This window comes from Mobula hypostoma, chromosome 6, assembly GCF_963921235.1.
Source record: "Mobula hypostoma chromosome 6, sMobHyp1.1, whole genome shotgun sequence".
Lineage (NCBI taxonomy): Eukaryota > Metazoa > Chordata > Chondrichthyes > Myliobatiformes > Myliobatidae > Mobula > Mobula hypostoma.
This window is the reverse complement of record NC_086102.1, coordinates 5013515-5037996: the sequence shown is the minus strand read 5'-3', so window position 1 is coordinate 5037996 and position 24482 is coordinate 5013515. Positions and strand designations below refer to the sequence as shown.

Below are 24482 nucleotides of genomic sequence, written 5' to 3'. Positions count from 1 at the left end.
TGGTGTATGCCCAGTAGGGGCGATGGGCTTAACAGACCATAAGACAAGGAGCAGAATTAGACCATTTGGCCCATTGAGTCTACTCCGCCATTCAATCATGGCTGATCCTTTGTTCCCCTCCTCAGTCCCACTCCCCAGCCTTCTCCCCATAACCTTTGATGCCATGTCCAATCAAGAACCTATCAAGCTTTTCCTTAAATACACCCAACGACCTGGACTCCACAGTTGCCTGTGGTAATAAATTTCTCAAATTCACCCCCCCCAAAGAAATTTCTCCGCATCTCTGTTTCAAATGGACACTCCTTTATCCTGAGGCTGTGCCCTCTTGTCCTGGACCCCCAGCATGGGAAACATCCTTTCCACAACTACTCTGGCTAGGCTTTTCAACATTCAAAAGGTTTCAATGAGATCCCCCCTCATCCTTCTAAATTCCAGCGAGTACAGTCCCAGAGCCATTCCTTGTACAATAACCCTCTCATTCCTGGAATCATCCTTATGAACTTCCTCTGGACCCTCTCCAATGCCAGCACATCTTTTCTAAGATGAGGAGCTCAATCTCAAGGTGAGGCCTCACCAGTGCCTTATAAGGCATCAGCATTACATCCCTGCTCTTGTATTCTAGACCTCTTGAAATAAAAGCTAACATTGCATTTGCCTTCCTCGCCACCAACTCAAACTGCAGGTTAACCTTTGGGGTGCTCTGCATAAGGACTCCCAAGTCCCTTTGCAGCTCAGATTTTTGGATTTTCTCCCCACTTAGAAAATAGTCTGCACATTTATTTCTTCTACCAAGGTGCATGACCATGCATTTTCCAACATTATATTTCATTTGCCACTTTCTTGCCCATTCTCCTAATCTGTCTAAGTCCTTCTGCATCCTACCTGTTTCCTCAACGGTACCTGCCCCTCCACCAATCTTTGTATCATCTGCAAACTTGGCAACAAAGCCATCTATTCCATCATCTAAATCATTGACATACAGCATAAAAGAAGCAGTCCCAACAGTGACCCCTGTGGAACACCACTAGTCACTGGCAGCCAACCAGAAAAGGATCCTTTTATTCCTACTCACTGCCTCCTACCAATCAAATAATGCACCAATCATACCAGTAACTTTCCTGTAATACCATGAGCTCTTAACATGGTAAGCAGCCTCATGTGTGGCACCTTGTCAAAGGCTTTCTGAAAATCTAAATATACAACATCCACTACAAATTCTTATTTGTAATCGCCTCAAAGAATTCCAATAGGTTTGTCAGGCAGGGTTTTCCCTAAAGGAAACCATGCTGACTTTGTCCTGTTTTGTCCTGTGTCACCAAGTACTCCATAACATCATCCTTAGCAATCAACTCCAACATCTTCCCGACCACTGAGATCAGGCTAACAGGTCTATAATTACCTTTCTGCTACCTCCGTCCTTTCTTAAAGAATGGAGTGATATTTGCAGTTTTCCAGACCTCTCGAACCATGCCAGAATCCAATGATTTTTGAAAGATCATTACTATTGCCTCCACAATCTCTACTACTACCTCTTTCAGAACCCGAGGGTGCTATTCATCAGGTGACTTATGTACCTTTAGGTCTTTCAGCTTTTTGAGCATCTTCTCCTTTGTAGTAGTGACTGCCTCACTTCTCTTCCCTCACACCCTTCAATATCCGACACAACACTAGTGTCTTCCACACTGAAGATTGATGCAAAATATTAATTTAGCTCATCCGCCATCTCCTTGTCCCCATTATTATTTCTCCTGCCTCATTTTCTTGTGGTCCTATATCCGCTCTCATTGCTCTTTTATTTTTTTTGTATATGTAGCCAGGTGACCGCCATTGAATATCATTTTTTATTGTTAAAGTGCACTTTTATATTCATCCTGGTAATACTAAAATACTGCCTATGTCTTTAAGAGAAAAAGGTGATGTCATTTTGCACGAGTGGAGTACAAAGAGGAGTTACTATGTTCTAAAGAGAATGACGTTAGAATACTTTTCCCAGGTTTGGTGAGGAAAGATTTTTGCGAGAAGGTATCGGGGCTCGGGATAGTGTGGTTGTGCGAAGTTCCTTATCAACCTAGTAGCATAAGCGAGGAGAACTCATTTCAGGATCTAACCTACATGTTAAGCAGGTACCGTTGAGGAAACAGGTAGGTTGCAAAAGGACTTAGACAGATTAGGAAAATGGGCAAGAAAGTGGCAAATGAAGTATAATGTTGGAAAATGTGTGGTCATGCACCTTGGTAGAAGAAATAAATGTGCAGGTCAAGTCAGTGGTGAGGAAGGCAAATGCCATGTCAGCATTCATTTCAAGATGTCTAGAATACAAGAGCAAGGATGTGATGCTGAGGCTTTATAAGGCACTGGTGAGGTCTCACCTTGAGTATTGTGGGCCCCTCATCTCAGAAAAGATGTTGTGTATTGGAGAGGGTCCAGAGGAGGTTCACAAGGATGATTCCAGGAATGAAAGGGTTATCATACAAGGAACGTCTTTAATAGCTCTGGGTCTCTATTCGCTGGAATTCAGAAGGATGAAGGGGGATCTCATTGAAACCTTTCGAATGTTGAAAGGCCTAAACAGAGTAGATGTGGAAAGGATGTTTCCCATAGTGGGAGAGTGTAGGACAAGAGGGCACAACCTCAGGATAGAGGGGCGCCCTTTCAAAACAGAGATGCAGGGAAATTTCCTTAGCCAAAGGGTGGTGAATTTGTGGAATTTCTTGCCACATACAGATGTGGAGGCCAGGTCGTTGGGTGTATTTAAGGCAGAGATTGATAGGCTCTTGACTGGACATGGTATGAAAGGTTATGGGGAAGCGGCCAGGAATTGGGTTTGAGGAGGGGGAAAAAAAGGATCAGCCATGATTGAATGGCAGAGCAGACTCATGTGGCCAGATGGCCTAATTCTGCTCCTTGTCTTATGGTCTTAAAAAGAAGAAGAATTAACAGCAAGAGTGGGTTATGTAATCCCACAGGCCAGATCTCACTTCCATTCCCTTCAACCCCCTGCCTCTGGGCTGCAACCTTGCAACCCAGACTAGACACCAGTATCCACAGCCAGATGGAAGGAAGGGCATTCCACATTGCCCCCATCCTTTGTTTGAAGTTTTGCTACTCTATTGCTTTCTGAAATTAATCCAATCTAACCTGTAGGTTTAAGACGAGAAGGAATAGAATTAACAGGAAGGTGTGTTAGCATTGGAGAGGGTCCAGAGGAGGTTCAGGAGAATGATTCCAGCAATGTTAATGTATGAGGAGTGTTTGGTGGCTCTTGGCCTGAGTACAGTGGAGTTTAGAAAAACGAAGGGGGACCTTATTGAAACCTATTGAATATAGAAAGGCCTAGGTAGAGTGGATGTGGAGAGGATATTTCCTGTAGTGGAGGGAAGACACAGCCTCAGAATATAGGGACTTCAATTTAGAGGAATTTAATCAGCCAGAGGGTGGTAAATCTGTGGAATTCATTACCACAGACGTCTGTGGATGCCAAGTCATTTTGTATAATTAAATCGGAGTTTGATAGGTTATTAATTAATAAGGCTATCAAAGATTACAGGGAAAAGATAGGAAAATGGATTGAGAGGGATAACAAATCAGCTTTTACCATAGAACCATAGAACATTACAGCACAGAATCAGGCCTTTTGGCCCTTCTTGGCTGTGCTGAACCATTTTTCTGCCTAGTCCCACTGACCTGCACCTGGACCATATCCCTCCATACACCTCCCATCCACGTATCTGTCCAAGTTTTTCTTAAATGTTAAAAGTGAGCTCGCATTTACCACTTCATCTGGCAGCTCATTCCACACTCCCACCACTCTCTGTGTGAAGAAGCCCCCCCAATGTTCCCTTTAAACTTTTCCCCCCTCACCCTTAACCCATGTCCTCTGGTTTTTTTTCTTCCCTAGCCTCAGTGGAAAAAGCCTGCTTGCATTCACTCTATCTATGCCCATCATAATTTTATATACCTCTATCAAATCTCCCCTCATTCTTCTGCGCTCCAGGGAACAAAGTCCTAACCTATTCAACCTTTCTCTGTAACTCAGTTTCTCAAGTCCCGGCAACATCCTTGTAAACCTTCTCTGCACTCTTTCAACCTTATTAATATCCTTCCTGTAATTTGGTGACCAAAACTGTACACAATACTCCAGATTCGGCCTCACCAATGCTTTATACAACCTCACCATAACATACCAACTCTTTCATGGAATGATGGAGCAGACTTGATGGGCCAAATGGCCTAATTCTGAAAACAACGTGTTCTGTAAACTGTTAACTCCACCATGGATGGTCCCATGCCTAGCTGAGAAAGGAGGAGTGTTGGCTAGCAATCCCATTCCATGGCTGCAGAAATGCCAGCAGAATCTGCAAAGACCTCATCCCTGGAGAGAAAGGATCTTCGCCTGGAAGATTTATGAAGTTGAGTGGTGAAAACTGCAAATCCATGGAAGCTATAAAGCTGATCATCCTTCTAAGAGAGACCGGCCAAAGAGCACCTGGCGACGTTACCTTGAAGCTGACACCAAGAAAATTAGCTACACCTAGGGTCAACGTGAAGACCAGGTAAGGCAGCAGGAGATCACATAGAACATAGAACATCACAGCACACTTCAGGCCCTTCAATCCATAATATTGTACCAACCTTTTAACCTACCCAAGATCAATCTAAACTTACCCTCCCACACAGCTTGTAAAGAGCTACGGAGCTGTACAGCAGATCACATCTATGTCAACCTTTTTGCTCAGATATGCTAATTCTACTTGACCACTTTAGGACCATATCCGTAACTTGATAGAGTGGTTAAGAAGGCGTGTGGTGTGTTGACCTTCATTAGTCAGGGGATTGAGTTCAAGAGCCGTAAGGTAATGTTGCAACTGTATAACATTGAAATATTGTGTTCAGTTCTGGTCATCTCATTACAGGAATAATGTGGAAGCTTTAGAGAGGGTGAGAGGAGATTTACCAGGATGCTGCCTGGATTAGACAGCATGTCTCAGGAGGACATGTTGAGTGAGCTGAGGCTTTTCTCTTCTGAGCAAAGGAAGATGAGCGGCAACTTGGTAGAGATGTACAAGATGATAAAAGGCATAGATCGAGTGGACAGCCAGAGACTTTTTCCCAGGGGTGGTAATGGCTAATACCAGGGGCATAATTTTAAGGCGATTGGAGATAAGCATACAGGGGGATGTGAGAGGTAAGTGCTTTACACAGGCAGTGGTGAGTGTGTGGAATGTACTGCCAGGCATGGTGGTAGAGGTAGATACATAAGAGTGATTTAAGAAATTCTTAGATAGGCACACGGATGATAGAAAAATGGAGGCATGAGGGGTATATTATAAGGCTGATACAAATTGGTGAGCCAAAGGGCCTGTATTGTGCTGTAATGTTCTATGTTCGATGCCCTGCCCACATAAATGACTAGATGCTTCTTCTACATGATAACTTTATGATGCCACCACCTCGTTTGGCATCATATTCCAGATATCACCCAGTGTCGGTGTAAAACACTTACACCTCCGATCCCCTTTAAACTTCCTTCCTCTCACTCTGAAATTCTGCTCTCTTGTTTTGATAGCCCTGCCATGGGAAAACGTTTTCTGGCATTAAGAACCCATTTTTACACTAATCCTTTCATGGTGGGGAAGTTTGCCTGGGTCTGCAGTGCAGTGGGCAATGTTCCATGAACCACGGTGTACTGGAGACCTTGTAAATGCACTGGGGAAGCTCCTTCAAAGCTACAGTTGTCTTTTTTTATCTTCTGCCTTCACCACCATGGACACAAAGGCCATTGATCTTTAATTAATTTATTTATTTAGTGATACTGCGTGGAACAGGCCCTTCTGGCTAATGAGACACACTGCCCAGCATCCCACTGATTTAACCCTAGCCTAATCACAGGACAATTTTCAGTGACCAATTAACCTCCTAACCTGCATGTCTCTGGACTGTGGGTGGAAAGCAGAGCTCCCGGAGGAAACCCATGCAGTCACGGGGAGAACGTGCAAACTCCTTACAGGACAGCGGTGGGAATTGAACCAAGGTTGTTGGTGCTGCAATACTGTTATGCTAACCGCTATACTACCGTGCAGTGTTGAAACATTTATTTATCAGAAGCAGGTAAAGAAACAGAACCAGGAGCAACAGTACATTGCATTTCATCAAGATCTTGTGCAACCATCTCCACACATCTGCATAGGCCTCATTGTTTCACAACGTAAGAGGCAATTCGGCCCACTGAGTAAATGCTGGTTCTCGGGGAGTTCCCGGTAGTCTCATTTGCCTGACTAATCTCCCTATGACTCACTCTCCATCATGGGCTCAACAATCCTGCCATCCACACACATAACAGTTATTAGACAATCTATCAACTCATATTTAGGACAGGGAGGAAACAGGAGCAGCCGGGGGAAACACGTGTGAGAGGGCAGGGTTGGATTATTCTATGAGTAGGCTAAAGGGTCAGCATAACATTGTGGGCCGAAAGGCCTGTACTGTGCTGTAATGTTCTATGTTCTATGCTCTGTGTTCTGAGTTCTAGTCTCACTTACTAGTGCAAACAACTTTCCTTCCTCTTTCTTATCTAACCCTTTCAATTGAGCCAGCATGGTGTCTAGTGATGAGACCCTAGGCAGACATGGCCAGTGAGGGGTTTGGATAATGTGCCCAGGATTAACATATGAGGAGCGTTTGATGGCTCTGGGCTGTCCTCACTGGAGTTTAGAAGAATGAGGGAGGATCTCATTGAAACCTATTGAACATTGGAAGCAAACAACAGGAATTCTGCAGATGCTGGAAATTCAAGCAACATACATCAAAGTTGCTGGTGAACGCAGCAGGCCAAGCAGCATCTATAGGAAGAGGCGCAGTCGACGTTTCAGGCCGAGACCCTTCGTCAGGACTAACTGAAGGAAGAGTGAGTAAGGGATTTGAAAGCTGGAGGGGGAGGGGGAGATCCAAAATGATAGGAGAAGACAGGAGGGGGAGGGATAGAGCCGAGAGCTGGACAGGTGATAGGCAAAAGGGGATACGCTCTCACTCCATCCTCCCACCACCCCACTAGGAATAGGGTTCCCCTGGTCCTCACCTACCACCCCACCAGCCTCCAGGTCCAACATATTATTCTCCGTAACTTCCGCCACCTCCAACGGGATCCCACCACTAAGCACATCTTTCCCTCCCCCCCTCTCTCTGCATTCCGCAGGGATCGCTCCCTACACAACTCCCTTGTCCATTCGTCCCCCCCATCCCTCCCCACTGATCTCCCTCCTGGCACTTATCCGTGTAAGCAGAACAAGTGCTACACATGCCCTTACACTTCCTCCCTTACCACCATTCAGGGCCCCAAACAGTCCTTCCAGGTGAGGCATCACTTCACCTGTGAGTCGACTGGGGTGATATACTGCGTCCGGTGCTCCCGATGTGGCCTTTTATATATTGGTGAGACCCGACGCAGACTGGGAGACTGCTTTGCTGAACATCTACGCACTGTCCGCCAGAGAAAGCAGGATCTCCCAGTGGCCACACATTTTAATTCCACATCCCATTCCCATTCTGACATGTCTATCCACGGCCTCCTCTACTGTAAAGATGAAGCCACACTCAGGTTGGAGGAACAACATATTATATTCCGTCTGGGTAGCCTCCAACCTGATGGCATGAACATCGACTTCTCTAACTTCCGCTAAGGCCCCACCTCCCCCTCGTACCCCATCTGTTACTCATTTTTATGCACACATTCTTTCTCTCACTCTCCTTTTTCTCCCTCTGTCCCTCTGAATATACCTCTTGCCCATCCTCTGGGTCAACCCCCCCCCCTTTGTCTTTCTTCCCGGACCTCCTGTCCCATGATCCTCTCGTATCCCCTTTTGCCAATCACCTGTCCAGCTCTTGGCTCCATCCCTCCCCCTCCTGTCTTCTCCTATCATTTTGCATCTCCCCCTCCCCCTCCAGCTTTCAAATCCCTTACTCACCCTTCCTTCAGTTAGTCCTGACGAAGGGTCTCGGCCTGAAACGTCGACTGTACCTCTTCCTACAGATGCTGCCTGGCCTGCTGTGTTCACCAGCAACTTTGATGAACATTGGAAGGCCTACATAGAGTGTACATGGAGATAATGTTTCCTACCGGTGGGGGAGTCTAGGACCAGAGAGCACAGCTCAGAGACGAAGGACACCCCTTTAGAACAGAGATGAGGAAGAATTTCTTTAGCCAGAGGATAGTGAATCTGTGGAATTTGTTGCCACAGACGGCTATGGAGTCTGAGTCATTGGGTAGGTTTAATATGAAGGTTGATAGGTTCTTGATTAGTAAGGACATCAGGGTCCATGGGGAGAAGGCAGGAGAATGGGAATGGGAGGGATAGTAATTCAGCCACAATAGAATGGTGGAGCAGACTCATTGGGCTGAATAGCCTAATTATATTCCTGCGTCTTATGACCTTATGATCTTTATAACACTCATGACTTCTGGCTGAGTTATGGTTCAAAGGCCTTGGGGTTTCAGGAGGAGAGTCACTCATTCCAACACAAACGGTCTCCCATCCTGTTGCCGGTACACTTGCAATAATTCTGCTATGGTCTTATGGTCTAATGCCTGAGCACGCTCACCTTTGCCCTGGCATCCCGCACAGCTTCAGCCTCTGCAGCCATCATTCTCTGCAGTCCCACTGGCAGCCTCACATTCTTGAATTCCACACGCTCCACCTTGATGCCCCACTCCTTCGATGCTTCGAACAGGAGGTCCTGAGGTAAGGGCAAGGCATTCAGATCGGGGAGGGGGGAGCCATGTGTTCTCCCCAGTCATTGGCCCAAGAGACAACAGCAACGGTGAGATGTTACACTGAGAACTACACTCAGTGGCCACTTTATTAGGCACACCTGTACACCCGCTCATTAATGCAAATATCTAATCAGCCAATCACATGGCAGAAACTCAATGGACAAAAGCATACAGAGCTGGTCAAAAGGTTCAGTTATTGTTCTGACCAAACATCAGAATGGAGAAGAAATGTGATCTAAGTGACTTTGACCATGGAATTATTGTTGGTGCCAGACTGGGTAGTTTGAGTATCTCAGAAACTGCTAATCTCCTGGGGTTTTCATGCACAACAGTCTCTAGAGTTTACAGTGAATTGTGTGAAAAATAAATTTTAAAAATCCATTGAGTGGCAGTTCTGTAGGCAAAAATGCATCATTAATGGGAGAGGTCAGAGGAGAATGGCCAGGTTGGTTCGGGTAAGTAACAGCAACTGAAATAAACATGCATTACAACTCAGCTAACCAGGCATTACAACAGTGGTGTGTAGAAGAGCATGTTGAACCTTGAAGTGGATGGGCTATAGCATCAGAAGACCATGAACATATACTCAGTGGCCAGTTAATTAGGTAGAGGATATACCTAATAAGGTGAAGCAACACACACGAAATGCTGGAGTAATTCAGACAGCACTTATGGAAATGATTAAATAGTCGACGTTCTGGCCAAGACCCTTCATCAGAACTGGAAAGGAAAGGGGAAGATGCCAGAATAAAAAGGTGGGTAAAGGGGAAGAAGGACAAGCTAGAAGGTGACAGGTGAAGCCAGGAGAGTGGGAGAGGGGGGTTAGAAGATGGGAGGGGATAGGTGGGAAAAGTAAAGGGCTGGAGAAGAAGGAATCTGATAGGAGAGGAGAGTGGGCTGTAGGAGAAAGGGAAGGAGGAGGGGTACCATGGGAAGGTGATAGGCAGGTGAGGAGAAGAGGTAAGAGGCCAGAGTGGGGAATGGAAGAAGGAAGAGGGAAGGGGAAAAAATAACCAGAAGTTGTAGAAATCAATGTTCATGTCATCAGGTTGGAGGTTACCTAGACGGATTATAAGGTGTTGCTCCTCCTACCTGAGAGTGAACTCATCATGGCAGAAGAGGAGGCCAAGGATGGACATGTGCAACAGAAAGGGGGACAGGAATTAAAATAGTTGGCCACCGGGAAATTAATTTTAATTCCGTGATATAGCACAGCATCAGGTCCTTCTTGCCAACAAGCTGGTCCCACCCATGTGACCAATTTACCTACTAACCCATCTGTCTTTGGACTGTGGGAGGAAACTGGAGTATCTGGATCAATAAACCAGTTCCTCAGTTTGGGTCGGGCCTCACCACTGTAAAGGAGGCCACATTGGGAGCAGTAGATACAGTAGACAACCCCAACAGATTTACAGGTGAAGTGTTGCCTCACCTGGAAGAACTGTTTGGAGCCCTGAATGATGGTAAGGGTGGAGCACTTCTGTCATTTGCAGGGATAAGACCCGGGAAGGAGATTAGTGGGGAAGGATGAATGGACAAGAGAATGAGAGACGAAGCGATCCCTGCGGAAAGCAGAGAGTGAGGTGGGATAAAGATGTCTTTACATACTTACAGAAAATATTGCATAGAAACATCCAGTGAATGACAGTTCTGTGAGGGAGGAAAAGCCTAGTTAATGAGAGATCAGTCCAGCTGAAGGATTTTGGCCCAAAACATCACCTGTACTTTTTTCCATAGATGCTGCCTGGCCTGCTGAGTTCCTTCAGCATTTTGTGTGTGTTGCTCAGATTTCCAGCATCTGCAGATTTTCTCTTGTTTGTTAATGAGAGAGGTCAGAAGAGAACGGCCAGATTGGTTCAAGCAGACAGGAAGGTAACAGTAACTCAAATAACCACACGTTACAACAGTGGTGTTCATAAGAGCATCGCTGAATACGCATCTCAAATCCTGAAGTGGATGAGCTGCAGTAGCAGAAGACCATGAACATATATTCAGTGGCCACTTTATAAGTTACAGGAGGTATCTAGTAAAATGGCCACTGACAGCATAACAGAGGGTAAAGCATGAAACGCATGCACGTGCTTTACAGCAGCGATAATGACAGGAGCTTTATACTTTGTTTAAAAGGAGCAAGAGCTAAAATTGTACACATGATATAGATAGGTCCAATAAAAAGAAATGTAAGAAATATTCTCATATGATGTAACAAAGCGAGAACTGTAATTAAAAATCTTACACTGATGGTGTGCATAAGAAAGTCAGAACTGGTGTTAAAAACAGAAGGTGCTATATCTTACTGATATCTTTATGTGCTTGCTATCTTGTATGTACTGTTGAGCTGTGTGACTGCTGGTAAAGTGTTTTGCACCTTTGTCCCAGATTAATGCTGTCTTGTTTAGCTGTATTCATGTATGATTGAATGACAATTGAACTTTGTATTTATTTATTGAGATACGTCACGGAATAAGCCCTTCCAGTTCTTCGAACCATGCCGCCCAGCAATCCCCCAATTTAATCCTAGTCACAGGACAATTTACAATAACCAATTAACCTGCCAACTGGTATGTCTTCAGACTGTGGGAGGAAACCGGAGCACCCAGAGGAAACCCACACGGTCACGGGGAGAACGTATAAACTCCTTACAGTCAGTGCGGGATTTGAACTGAATTGAAAAACTCAGCAGATCAGGCAGTATCTGTGGAAGAAGAAACAATTAACATTTCAGGTTAAAGATCTTCCACTGGAACTGGGAAAGAGAGAAAAACAAGAATTTCAAATCATCTGTTGAGGAAAGTTCAACAATGAAAGTAAATTTGTTATCAATATATGTGTAACTCACCAATACTACCCTGCAGACACTCAGAATAGAACAAAACATTACAATAGAATCAACGAAAAACTACGCACAAACAAAGACTGACAAACAAGCAATGTGACAGGTCAAGCATTATCTGTGGGAGGAAAGAAACTTCCAACAGATTTTTTGCTTATTTATTTATTATTACATTTTTTCTTATATTTGCACAGCACGTCTTCTTTTGCACATTGCTTGTCAGTCTTTGTGTGTCATCTTTCATTGATTATATTGTTTCTTTGTACTTACTGTGAATGCCTGCAAAAGGTAATTTCTAAGTTGTATATGGTGACATAAATGTACCTTGATAATAAATTTACTTTGAACCTTGAACATTCAACTTTGTGCCCTACTATAGGGTTTCAATCTGAAACATCAGCAGTTTCTTTCTCCTCTCAGCTGCTCGATCTGCTGAGTTCCTCCAGCAGGTTGCTTCTTGCCCTTTGGGTGGCTGGATGAAGGATGGGGCCAAGGTTGTCCAGACTGCGGAGATGTCTAGATTATAGGTCAATGAGGATACTTAAAGACGGAGGAATCAAATGAAGGGATGTGCGTGGTAGCATTTGTAGGGTGCCATGGTAGCGTTGTGGGACAATGCAGCACAGCAGTAAGTTCATTGCTTTATAGTGGCAGCAAATGGGGATCAACTCCTTCCACAGTCTGTAAGCAGTTAGTACATTGTCCCTGTAGCCGTGTAGATTTCCACTGGTACTCCGGTTTCCTCCCACAGCCCAGAGACTGATGGGTTAATAGGTAAATTGGTCACGTGGGTGGTACAGCCTTGTTGGCAAGAAGGACCTGATACTGTGCTATATCTGTAAACTAAAATTAAATTGAATTAAAACCATAAATCACAGCTCAGAACTATTGCTATGAATGTCCGTGGGGAGAGAAACAAACTAAAATGTTGCAGGAACTCAGCAGGTCAGGAACTCACCAGTTGTGATGAAGGGTCTTGTCCTGAAACGTTGACTATTTTTCCCTCTCCACAGATACTGCCTGACCTGCTGAGTTCCTCCAGCATTTTGTGTGTGTTGCTTTGGATTTCCAGCGTCTGCAGAATCTCTTGTGTCATGGGAAGAGAAAACCTGAGAATAACTTTACTACAGCACCAGTTGATTCTAATACAAACAGGAACAGCAAGTGATCTGGAATTATGAAATTCACTGTAGAGTCCCAAAAAAGTACCAAGAAAATTTAGAAGGATGTTATCAGGACTTGAGGACCTGAGTTATTGGGAAAAATTGAATAGATTAGGACTTCATTCCCTGAATCATAGGAGATTTGGGGGAGATTTGATAGAGGTACTGTTGCAAGAAGAATTTTGTGAACCCTTTGCAATGACCTGGTTATCTGCATTAATTACTCATAAAATGTGGTTTGATCTTCATCTAAGACACACATCTTGTGTGTCTTGCAAGACGATCCGGGTATTCCCTAACCAGAAACCTTGGATGAATTATGAGGTCAAGTCCCTTTTAAAGGCTAGAGCTGCGGCTTTTAGGTCCAGGGATACCAGTCACTACACGGAATCCAGGCGCGAACTCCAGAAAGCCATTAAGGGCGCTAAGAGGCAATATCGAGCCAAGTTGGAAGCCCAGGCTAACCAGAGGGATGCCAGTAGACTATGGCAGGGTCTAAATGAGATCACTGGGTGCAAAGAAAAGGCTGGGAATATCAATAACTGTGGCACTTCTCTTCCTGATGAACTTAACGTATTCTACGCAAGAGGAGCGTCCCACTCCCTCCGGTTGAACTGGACCTGGTGGCATCGAGATTCATTGTCACCAAGGAGGACTTTAGAAAGGGCCTTCCTGAAGATAAATCCAAGGAAGGCGACGGGCCCAGATGGCGTCCCAGGACGTGTTCTCCGGACCTGTGCAAGTGAGCTAGCTGGAGTGTTTGCCGACATCTTCAACTGCTCCTTGCTTCAGTCTAAGATCCCCTCGTGTTTTAAGAAGGCAACGATAATCCCAGTGCCGAAGAAGAGCAAGGTGGCATGCCTGAATGACTATCGACCTGTGGCTCTGACATCAATTGCTATGAAGTGCTTCGAGCGATTGGTTATGGCACACATCAACCACAGCCTACCGATCAACCTCGACGCTTTGCAATTCGCCTACCGGAGGAACAGGTCAACGGCAGATGCCATCTCTCTGGCCCTACATTCCTCCTTAGAACACCTGGAGAATAAAGACACATACATAAGGCTCCTTTTCATTGACTACAGCTTTGCCTTTAATACCATCATTCCAAATAAACTGATTCCTAAGCTCCGGAACCTGGGCCTTAGCACTCAGATCTGCAGCTGGATCTTCAACTTCCTCACAGACAGGACCCAGGCTGTAAAAATAGGGGACAAACTCTCCTCTACAATCACTCTGAGCACCGGTGCCCCACAAGGCTGTGTACTCAGCCCCCTGCGTACTCACTGTACACCCATGATTGTGTAGCCAAGTTTCCACCAAACTCAATATATAAGTTTGCTGATGACACCACAATTGTAGGCCGTATCTCGGGTAATGATGAGTTTGAGTACAGAGAGGAAATTAAGAACCTGGTGGCATGGTGCGAAGACAATAACCTATCCCTCAACGTCAGCAAGACGAAGGGATTGGTTGTTGACTTCAGAAGGAGTAGCGGACCGCACAACCCAATTTACATCAGTAGTGCGCAAGTGGAACAGGTCAAAAGCTTTAAGTTCCTTGGGGTCAATATCACAAATGACGTGAGCCTCTGGGGTAATGTCTTCTACAAAAGCTATTTGGAGTCAGGTGTTCCAATCAATGAATTGAGATTGGAGGTGTGGGCTGTAGAGATGTCCTGCCCTATAAAAAAGGCACACAAAGTCAGGTTACTGACACAGCCTGTGCTTCTCAAGAAACATCTGTTTATGTACACCATGCCTCGATCAAAACAACTTTCAGAGGACCTTAGAAGAATTGTAGAGATGCGTGAAGCTGGAAAAGGCTACAAAAACATTTCTAAAGACCTGAGTGTTCATCAGTCCACAGAAATTGTCTACAAATGGAGGAAATTCAGTACTGTAGCCACTCTCCCTAGGAGTGGACATCCTGCAAAGGTCACAAGAAGAGCACAACATGCAATGCTGAGAGAGGTGAAAAAGAACCCAAGGATAACAGCAAGAGACTTGCAGAAATCTCTGGAGCTTGCCAAAGTCTCTGTTCATGTGTCCACTATAAGAAAGGCATGAAACAAGAATTGTGTTCTTGGAAGGACACCATAGAGGAAACCACTGCTCTTCAAAAAAAAACATTGCTGCATGATTCAAGTTTGCAAAGACCACCTGGATGTTTCACAACACTTCTGGGACAATATTCTGTGGATACATGAGACAAAAGTTTAACTTTATGGCAGCAATGCACACTGCTTTGTTTGGAGGGAAAAGGGCATTGCACACCAACACCAAAACTCTATCCCACAGTGAAGCATGGTGGAAAGAGCAATATGGTTCTGGGCTGCCTTGCTGCCTCAGGACCTGGATAGCTTGCAATCATTGAGGGAACAATGAATCCAAAATTGTATCACGCAAACACGAGGAATTCTGCAGATGCTGGAAATTCAAGCAACACACATCAAAGTTGCTGGTGAATGTAACAGGCCAGGCAGCATCTCTAGGAAGAGGTACTGTCGACATTTTGGGCCGACACGTCGATTGTACCTCTTCCTAGAGATGCTGTCTGGCCTATTGCGTTCACCAGCAACTTTGATGTGTGTTGCTCAAAATTGTATCAAGACGTTTTACAGGGTAGTGGTCTGTCACCTGAAGCTTAATAGAAGTTGGATGATGCAACAAGACAATGATCCAAAACACAACAGTAAATCAATAACAGAATGGTTTAAAAAGAAGAAAATTTGTATTTTGAAATGGTCAACTCTGAGTCCCGATTTAACCCAATTGAGATGCTGCGGCATGACCTGAAGAGGGTTGTTCATGCAAGATATCCCAGAAATACTGATGAACTGAAACAGTTTTATATGTAGGGATGTCTAAAATTCGTCCAAGCTGATGTGCAGGGTGATCAACAGTTACTGGAAACATTTGGTTGAAGTTATTGCTATACACCAGTTACTGAAAGCAAAAGTTTACATACCTTTTCCAACAAATACATGTAATATTGGAATATTTTTTCTTAATAAATAAATGAATAAATATAATTTTTTTGTGTTATTTAATTGGGTTCTCTTTATCTAGTTTTAGGACTTACTTGAAGATATAATCACATTTTAGGTCAGAAATAGAGAAAATGCTAAGAGGTTCGCAAACTTTCTAGCACCACTGTATACAAAATTATAAGGGGATTAGTTAGGGTAAATGCAAGCAGGCTTTTATACAGTGAGGTTGGGTGAGACTAGAATTAGAGGTCATGGATTAAGGGTGAAAGATGAAATGTTTAAGGGGAACATGAGATGGAACTTCTTCAGTCAGTGGACGTGGTGGATGTGGGTTCGATTGCAACACTTCAGAGAAGTTTGGCTAAATACGTGGAAGGGAGGGGTATGAGGGGCTAAATACATGGATGGGAGGGGTATGAGGGGCTATGGTCCAGGTGCAGGCTAATAGGATGAAGCAGAGTAACAGTTTGACATGGACTAGATGGGCCAAAGGGTCTGTTTCTGTGCATGGTGTTCTATGACTCTATGACAGACAGGGTGTCATGTGTTAGTGGTATGTCAAGGGCTGAGGGCGAGGTGAATTTCGGTAGCTCAGTGTACTTCGCTTGGAACGTACCTCCATCTGCTGCGCCATGTTCCCCTGCTCAGATACAATATCTGACAGGTTCCTGGTGCCCAGTATGTTGCGCAGGGTCGTCTGAGCTAGCAGGTGAGTAATATTTGAAACATTATGCACTCTAGTCACTGACCTCACAGGATCGAAGATGCGATAGTAGACAATAGCATCCACCATAACTGCCACAGAGTCTTTCGACAAGATCTGCAATCAGAAACAAATCAGAATCTGAATCTGAATCAGAATCACAAGTTTCAGAACCAGAACAAGAATCATAATCAGGTTTTGAAGGTGTCCTCAATGCTGGCGAGGCTGGTGCCCATGATGGAGCTGGCTGAGTTTACAACACTCTGCAGCTTTTTCCGATCCTGTGCAGTGGCCCCTCCGTACCAGACGGTGATGCAACCAGTTAGAATGGTCTCCATGGTACATCTGTAGAAATTTGTTAGTATCTTTGATGACATACCAAATCTCCTCAAATTCCTAATGAAATATATTCGCTGACGTGCCTTCTTTGTAATCACATTGATATGTTGGGGCCAGCAATAAGGCTCATTTAGTGGGTCAACTGATTAATTGTTGGTTGAAAACTGTGTCTAGTGCCAAGGACAAGAACCTGCACTTAACAGGATGTCCAACAAAGGATAAAATTGTCGGAACAAACTCTAAGTGAAGGACAATGTATGGACACCAAGTGCTGAGTGAAATGGGATAAAGATTGTGATGGCATTCGGGTTTTCCATAAAGAATTGGAGGAACTCATTGGGTCAGGCAGCAACTAAAGGATTTTTTTTTAACACACAGAGTGGTGGGTGCTTGAAATGCACTGCCAGCTGGGATGGTAGAGACAGATACACCAGGGACTTTAAATGGTGGTAGAGGTAGATACACCAGGGGCATTTGAGTGGTGGTAGAGGCAGATACGTTAGGGACATTTAAGAAGTTCTTAGGTAGGCACATAGATGATAGAAAAATAGAGAGATATGTAAGAGAGAAGGGTTAGATTGATCTTAGAGTAGGTTAAAAGGTCAGCACCAGATTGTGAACTATAGAGGCTGTACTGTGCTGTAATGTAGAGTCACAGAGTCATAGAAAAGAACAACACAGAAACAGACCCTTTGATCCTTCCAGGCTGTGCTGAACAATTTAAACTGCCTTCTCCCATCAACAACGACAGGGACTATACCCCTCCAAATCCCTGCCATCCATGTACCTATCCAAACCTCTCTTCAACAGTGAAATCGAGCTCCCGTGGATAACTTGTGCTGACAGCTTGTTCTACACTCTCACAATCCCCTGGGTGAAGAAATTTTAAACTGTGCTCCAAAGTTACGAGCAATCCATGTCAGTTTTCAATTGACATCGGTCTCCATTAGTTTCTTAGGCTCGAGTTGTTTTAGAAGCTCAGGTAACCATGGTTTCAAGATGAGAGAGATAACCATGACAATCTCAAAGATCCTTGCTCATAGGACCTACTTCCGATGAAGAAATCGTAGGTCATGGGCAGATCAGTCCTGTTGAAGAACCCAGGACACATACTGGAAACTAGAGCAGTGACTCAACTCTGTAAAACAAGCGAGCCTCACACGCCAAGAGGAAATATGAGTTAATCAAGGGGGCAGGAATGCAGGTTTGCGGACGGTGGAGGTGAGGGTGAGACAAAACAGAAGGAAGGAGTATATCGGGTGATCACTATGTATTTACAAAATGGAACAGTGGACTGGGGGGTTGGGTGATCACTATGTATTTACAAAATGGAACAGTGGACTGCGGGGTTGGGTGATCACTTTATGTATTTACAAAATGGAACAGCGGACTGGGGGGTTGGGTGATCACTATGTATTTACAAAATGGAACAGTGGACTGCGGGGTTGGGTGATCACTTTATATATTTACAAAATGGAACAGTGGACTGGGGGGTTAGGTGATCACTATGCATTTACAAAATGGAACAGTGGACTGGGGGTTTGGGTGATCACTCTATGTATTTACAAAATGGAACAGTGGACTGGGGGAACGGGTGATCACTATGTATTTACAAAATGGAACAGTGGACTGGCGGTTTGGGTGATCACTATGTATTTACAAAATGGAACAGTGGACTGGGGGGTTGGGTGATCACTATGTATTTACAAAATGGAACAGCGGACTGGGGGGTAGGGTGATCACTATGTATTTACAAAATGGAACAGCGGACTGGGGGGTTGGGTGATCACTATGTATTTACAAAATGGAACAGTGGACTGTCGGGTCGGGTGATCACTATGTATTTACAAAATGGAACAGCGGACTGGGGGGTTGGGTGATCACTATGTATTTACAAAATGGAACAGTGGACTGTCGGGTCGGGTGATCACTATGTATTTACAAAATGGAACAGCGGACTGGGGGGTTGGGTGATCACTATGTATTTACAAAATGGAACAGTGGACTGGGGGGTAGGGTGATCACTATGTATTTACAAAATGGAACAGTGGACTGGGGGGTAGGATGATCACTATGTATTTACAAAATGGAACAGTGGACTGCCGGGTTGGGTGATCACTATGTATTTACAAAATGGAACAGCGGACTGGGGGGTTGGGTGATGACTCTATGTATTTACAAAATGGAACAGTGGACTGGGGGGTAGGATGATCACTATGTATTTACAAAATGGAACAGTGGACTGGGGGATCGGGTGATCACTATGTATTTACAAAATGGAACAGTGGACTGGCGGTTTGGGTGATCACTATGTATTTACAAAATGGAACAGTGGACTGGGGGGTTGGGTGATCACTATGTATTTACAAAATGGAACAGTGGACTGCGGGGTTGGGTGATCACTTTATGTATTTACAAAATGGAACAGCGGACTGGGGGGTTGGGTGATCACTATGTATTTACAAAATGGAACAGTGGACTGCGGGGTTGGGTGATCACTTTATATATTTACAAAATGGAACAGTGGACTGGGGGGTTAGGTGATCACTATGCATTTACAAAATGGAACAGTGGACTGGGGGGTTGGGTGATCACTCTATGTATTTACAAAATGGAACAGTGGACTGGGGGATCGGGTGATCACTATGTATTTACAAAATGGAACAATGGACTGGCGGTTTGGGTGATCACTATGTATTTACAAAATGGAACAGTGGACTGGGGGGTAGGGTGATCACTATGTATTTACAAAATGGAACAGTGGACTGGGGGGTAGGGTGATCACTATGTATTTACAAAATGGAACAGTGGACTGGGGGGTAGGATGATCACTATGTATTTACAAAATGGAACAGTGGACTGCCGGGTTGGGTGATCACTATGTATTTACAAAATGGAACAGCGGACTGGGGGGTTGGGTGATCACTCTATGTATTTACAAAATGGAACAGTGGACTGGGGGGTAGGATGATCACTATGTATTTACAAAATGGAACAGTGGACTGGGGGGTTGGGTGATCACTATGTATTTACAAAATGGAACAGCGGACTGGGGGTTGGGTGATCACTATGTATTTACAAAATGGAACAGTGGACTGTCGGGTCGGGTGATCACTATGTATTTACAAAATGGAACAGCGGACTGGGGGGTTGGGTGATCACTATGTATTTACAAAATGGAACAGTGGACTGTCGGGTCGGGTGATCACTATGTATTTACAAAATGGAACAGCGGACTGGGGGGTTGGGTGATCACTATGTATTTACAAAATGGAACAGTGGACTGGGGGGTAGGGTGATCACTATGTATTTACAAAATGGAACAGTGGACTGGGGGGTAGGATGATCACTATGTATTTACAAAATGGAACAGTGGACTGTCGGGTTGGGTGATCACTATGTATTTACAAAATGGAACAGTGGACTGGGGGGTTGGGTGATCACTATGTATTTACAAAATGGAACAGCGGACTGGGGGGTAGGATGATCACTATGTATTTACAAAATGGAACAGTGGACTGCCGGGTTGGGTGATCACTATGTATTTACAAAATGGAACAGTGGACTGGGGGGTTGGGTGATCACTATGTATTTACAAAATGGAACAGTGGACTGGGGGGTTGGGTGATCACTATGTATTTACAAAATGGAACCACGGACTGGGGCGTAGGGTGATCACTATGTATTTACAAAATGGAACAGCGGACTGGGGGGTTGGGTGATCACTATGTATTTACAAAATGGAACAGTGGACTGTCGGGTCGGGTGATCACTATGTATTTACAAAATGGAACAGTGGACTGGGGGGTAGGGTGATCACTATGTATTTACAAAATGGAACAGCGGACTGGGGGGTTGGGTGATCACTATGTATTTACAAAATGGAACAGTGGACTGGGGGGTAGGATGATCACTATGTATTTACAAAATGGAACAGTGGACTGTCGGGTCGGGTGATCACTCTATGTATTTACAAAATGGAACGGAGGAGGGGGTACAGTGATTACTCTATATATTCAGCACATTAATATGAATTGGTCCAACTTTAAGCAACAGGGGTCAAGGACACTCATCTCAAACCCATGAGATCCTCTCTATACAGGCAAACCAATCTCTAATTATTTGCCATTTCTTGAGACAGGAAATCCCTGGTATATTCTTCACCAACCCAAAACTTGTGAAGAACAGCCGCCCAGTCAAGGTGATCGTACAATATTATCCATATCCTGATCACACCAGAAAACCTTGAGCTTGGATGTAATTGGCTTCTATCACCCATATACCTTCTTCTCAATGTATGTCTGCTCTAGGATGTCTTCCAATGAGTCAATCTACATCCCCCATCCCACACCCACCTAACATATGGACATGGTCAACCAGCATCAAATGTAAATGGAGTCTCAGTGTCACCAAACTTAGCTATGGTGGTGGCTGTATTGGGAATGAGACCTTTGTCGTCCCCTTCTGACAGGTGTTTTAGTCAGAATGGTCTGAAAGATGTGCTTTGTCAAGGCTGTAATACAACTGTTTGGTGTGTTCTGAAGGGACACATTGAAACAAACTTTGTAGCTGCTGAAAGATTAATAACTTGGTAAAAGACACACAGAGGTCTGGCTGAACCTCCCTGGTCTTCCAGCATGCATCACAGCCTTCTATGGAATCACCAATTCCCAGAAACAGAGAAGTCTACAGAAAGTGGTGGAAACAACCCAGTCCATCCTATGCAATGTCCTCCATAGCATACATTTATGTAGAACATTGCGACAAGAAAGCAACATCCATCATCAAAGACCCCTACCAACCAGACCATACTCCCTTCTCACTACTGCCATTGGGAAGGACATACAGGAGCCTAGGTCTCAAACGATCACTTTGTCAGGTCCCATGCAACCAGATTCAGGAGCAGTTCTAAACTCCAGTCCTTGTTAGATTAGATTTAGATTAGATTAGATTCAACTTTATTGTCATTGCGCCGAGTACAGATACAAAGCTAATGAAATGCATTTAGCATCTGACCAGAAATGCAAAGAATAGTGTTACTTACAAAATAACTGCGAATAAAAAAGTGCTACAGCACACAAATATAAAAGTTCTGAGACAGTACAATATGGATGCAATACGGCTTAGCGCTGTGATGAGAGGTTCAGCAGTGTCACAGCCTCAAGGAAGAAGCTCTTCCTGTGCCTGCTGGTGCGGGAGCGGCGCCTACCAGATGGGAGGAGAGTGAAAAGTCCATGGTCAGGGTGAGATGCATCCCTGATAATGCTTTTTGCCCTGCCCAGGCAGCGTTTATGGTAGATCTTCTCAATGGTGGGCAATTGGGTGCAGATAATCCACTGGGCAGTTTTCACCACACACGGGAGTGCTTTGCGGTCCGATACGGGATAATTGCCATACCACACTGAGATGCAGTTGGTGAGTATGCTCTCAATGGTACAGCAGTAAAAGTCCATCAGTATCCTGGGACAGAGGTGAGCTTATAATACCATAAGACAAAGGAGCAGAAGTTGGCCATTCGGCCCATTGAGTCTGCTCCGCCATTTTATCATGAGCTGATCCATTCTGCCATTTAGTCCCACTCCCCCGCCTTCTCACCATAACCTTTGATGCCCTGGCTACTCAGATACCTATCCATCTCTGCCTTAAATACACCCAATAACTTGGCTTCCACTGCTGCCCGTGGCAACAAATTCCATAGATTCACCACCCTCTGACTAAAAAAATTTCTTCGCATTTCTGTTCTGAAAGGACGCCCTTCAATCCTTAAGTCATGCCCTCTCGTACGAGACTCCCCCATCATGGGAAACAACTTTGCCGCATCCACTCTGTCCATGCCTTTCAACATTTGAAATGTTTCTATGAGGTCTCCCCTCATTCTTCTAAACTCCAAGGAATACAGTCCAAGAGCGGACAAACGTTCCTCATATGTTAACCCTCTCATTCCCGGAATCATTCTAGTGAATCTTCTCTGTCCCCTCTCCAACGTCAGCACATCCTTTCTTAAATAAGGAGACCAAAACTGCCCACAGTACTCCAAGTGAGGTCTCACCAGCGCCTTACAACACAACATTGCATTCGCCTTCTTCACCACCGACTCAACCTGGAGGTTAACCTTAAGGGTATCCTGTACGAGGACTCCCAAGTCCCGTTGCATCTCAGAACTTTGAATTCTTTCCCCATTTAAATAATAGTCTGCCTGTTTATTTCTTCTGCCAAAGTGCATAACCATACACTTTCCAACATTGTATTTCATTTGCCACTTCTTTGCCCATTCTTCCAATTTATCCAAGTCTCTCTGCAGACTCTCCGTTTCCTCAGCACTCCCGGCCCCTCCACCTATCTTCGTATCGTCAGCAAGTTTAGCCACAAAGCCATCTATTGCATAATCCAAATCGTTGATGTACAATGTAAAAAGAAGCGGCCCCAACACAGATCCCTGTGGAACACCACTGGTAACTGGCAGCCAATCAGAATAGGATCCCTTTATTCCTACTCTCTGTTTCCTGCCAATCAGCCAACGCTCTATCCACGTATGTAACTTTCCCATAATTCCATGGGCTCTTATCTTGTTAAGTGGCCTCATGTGTGGCACCTTGACAAAGGCCTTCTGAAAATCCAAATATACAACATCCACAGCATCTCCCTTGTCTAGCCTACTGATAATTTCCTCAAAAAATTGTAATAGGTTAGTCAGGCAGGATTTTCCTTTAAGGAATCCATGCTGAGTTCTGCCTATCTTGTCATATGCCTCCAGGTACTCTGTAACCTCATCCTTGACAATCGACTCCAACAACTTCCCAACCACCGATGTCAAGCTAACAGATCTATAATTTCCTTTTTGCTTCCTTGCCCCCTTCTTAAATAGCGGAGTGACATTTGCAATTTTCCAGTCCTCCGGAACTATGCCAGACCTATCGACTTTTGAAAGATCATCGCTAATGCCTCCACAATCTCCACAGCTACTTCCTTCAGAACATGAGGGTGCATTCCACCTGGTCCGGGAGATTTATCTACCCTTAGACTATTCAGCTTCCTGAGTACTTTCTCTGTCGTAATTGTGACTGCGCACACTTCTCTCCCCTGCTACCCTTGAGTGCCTGGTATACTGCTGATGTCTTCCTCAGTGAAGACTGATGCAAAATACTCGTTCAGTTCCTCCGCCTTCTCCTTATCTCCCATTACAATTTCTCCAGCATCATTTTCTATTGGTCCTATATCTACTCTCACCTGTGTTTTACTCTTTATATACTTGAAAAAGCTTTTAGTATCTTCTTTGATATTATTTGCTAGCTTCCTTTCATAGTTAATCTTTTCCCTCTTAATGACCTTCTTAGTTTCCTTTTGGCGCTGCTTCCTGCACACATGCTGAGCTCGTTGACTTTATTAACTTTGCCTCCAACTTTCACTCTGCCCTCAAGTTTACCTGGTCCATTTCCGACACCTCCCTCCCCTTTCTAGATCTTTCTGTCTCTGTCTCTGGAGACAGCTTATCCACTGATGTCTACTATAAGCCTACTGACTCTCACAGCTATCTGGACTATTCCTCTTCTCATCCTGTCTCTTGCAAAAATGCTATCCCCTTCTCGCAATTCCTCCGTCTCCGCCGCATCTGCTCTCAGGATGAGGCTTTTCATTCCAGGACGAGGGAGATGTCCTCCTTTTTCAAAGAAAGGGGCTTCCCT

At 44.6% G+C, this 24482-nt stretch overlaps 1 protein-coding gene across 2 annotated transcripts in view; it reads right to left on the bottom strand.

Moving 5' to 3' along the window:
- The window catches only part of LOC134347452 (stomatin-like), a 58865-nt gene that overhangs the window by 1868 nt on the left and 32515 nt on the right, over nt 1-24482 (bottom strand). Inside the window, exons 5-6 of one of the 2 annotated variants that reach the window (XM_063049772.1) lie at nt 16375-16578; nt 8596-8730 (exon numbers count right to left, since the gene is read on the bottom strand). In XM_063049772.1, coding sequence (XP_062905842.1) covers nt 8596-8730; nt 16375-16578 — 339 coding nt within the window. The remainder of the gene's footprint in view (nt 1-8595; nt 8731-16374; nt 16579-24482) is intronic. The other variant, XM_063049773.1, reaches the window with a different exon arrangement.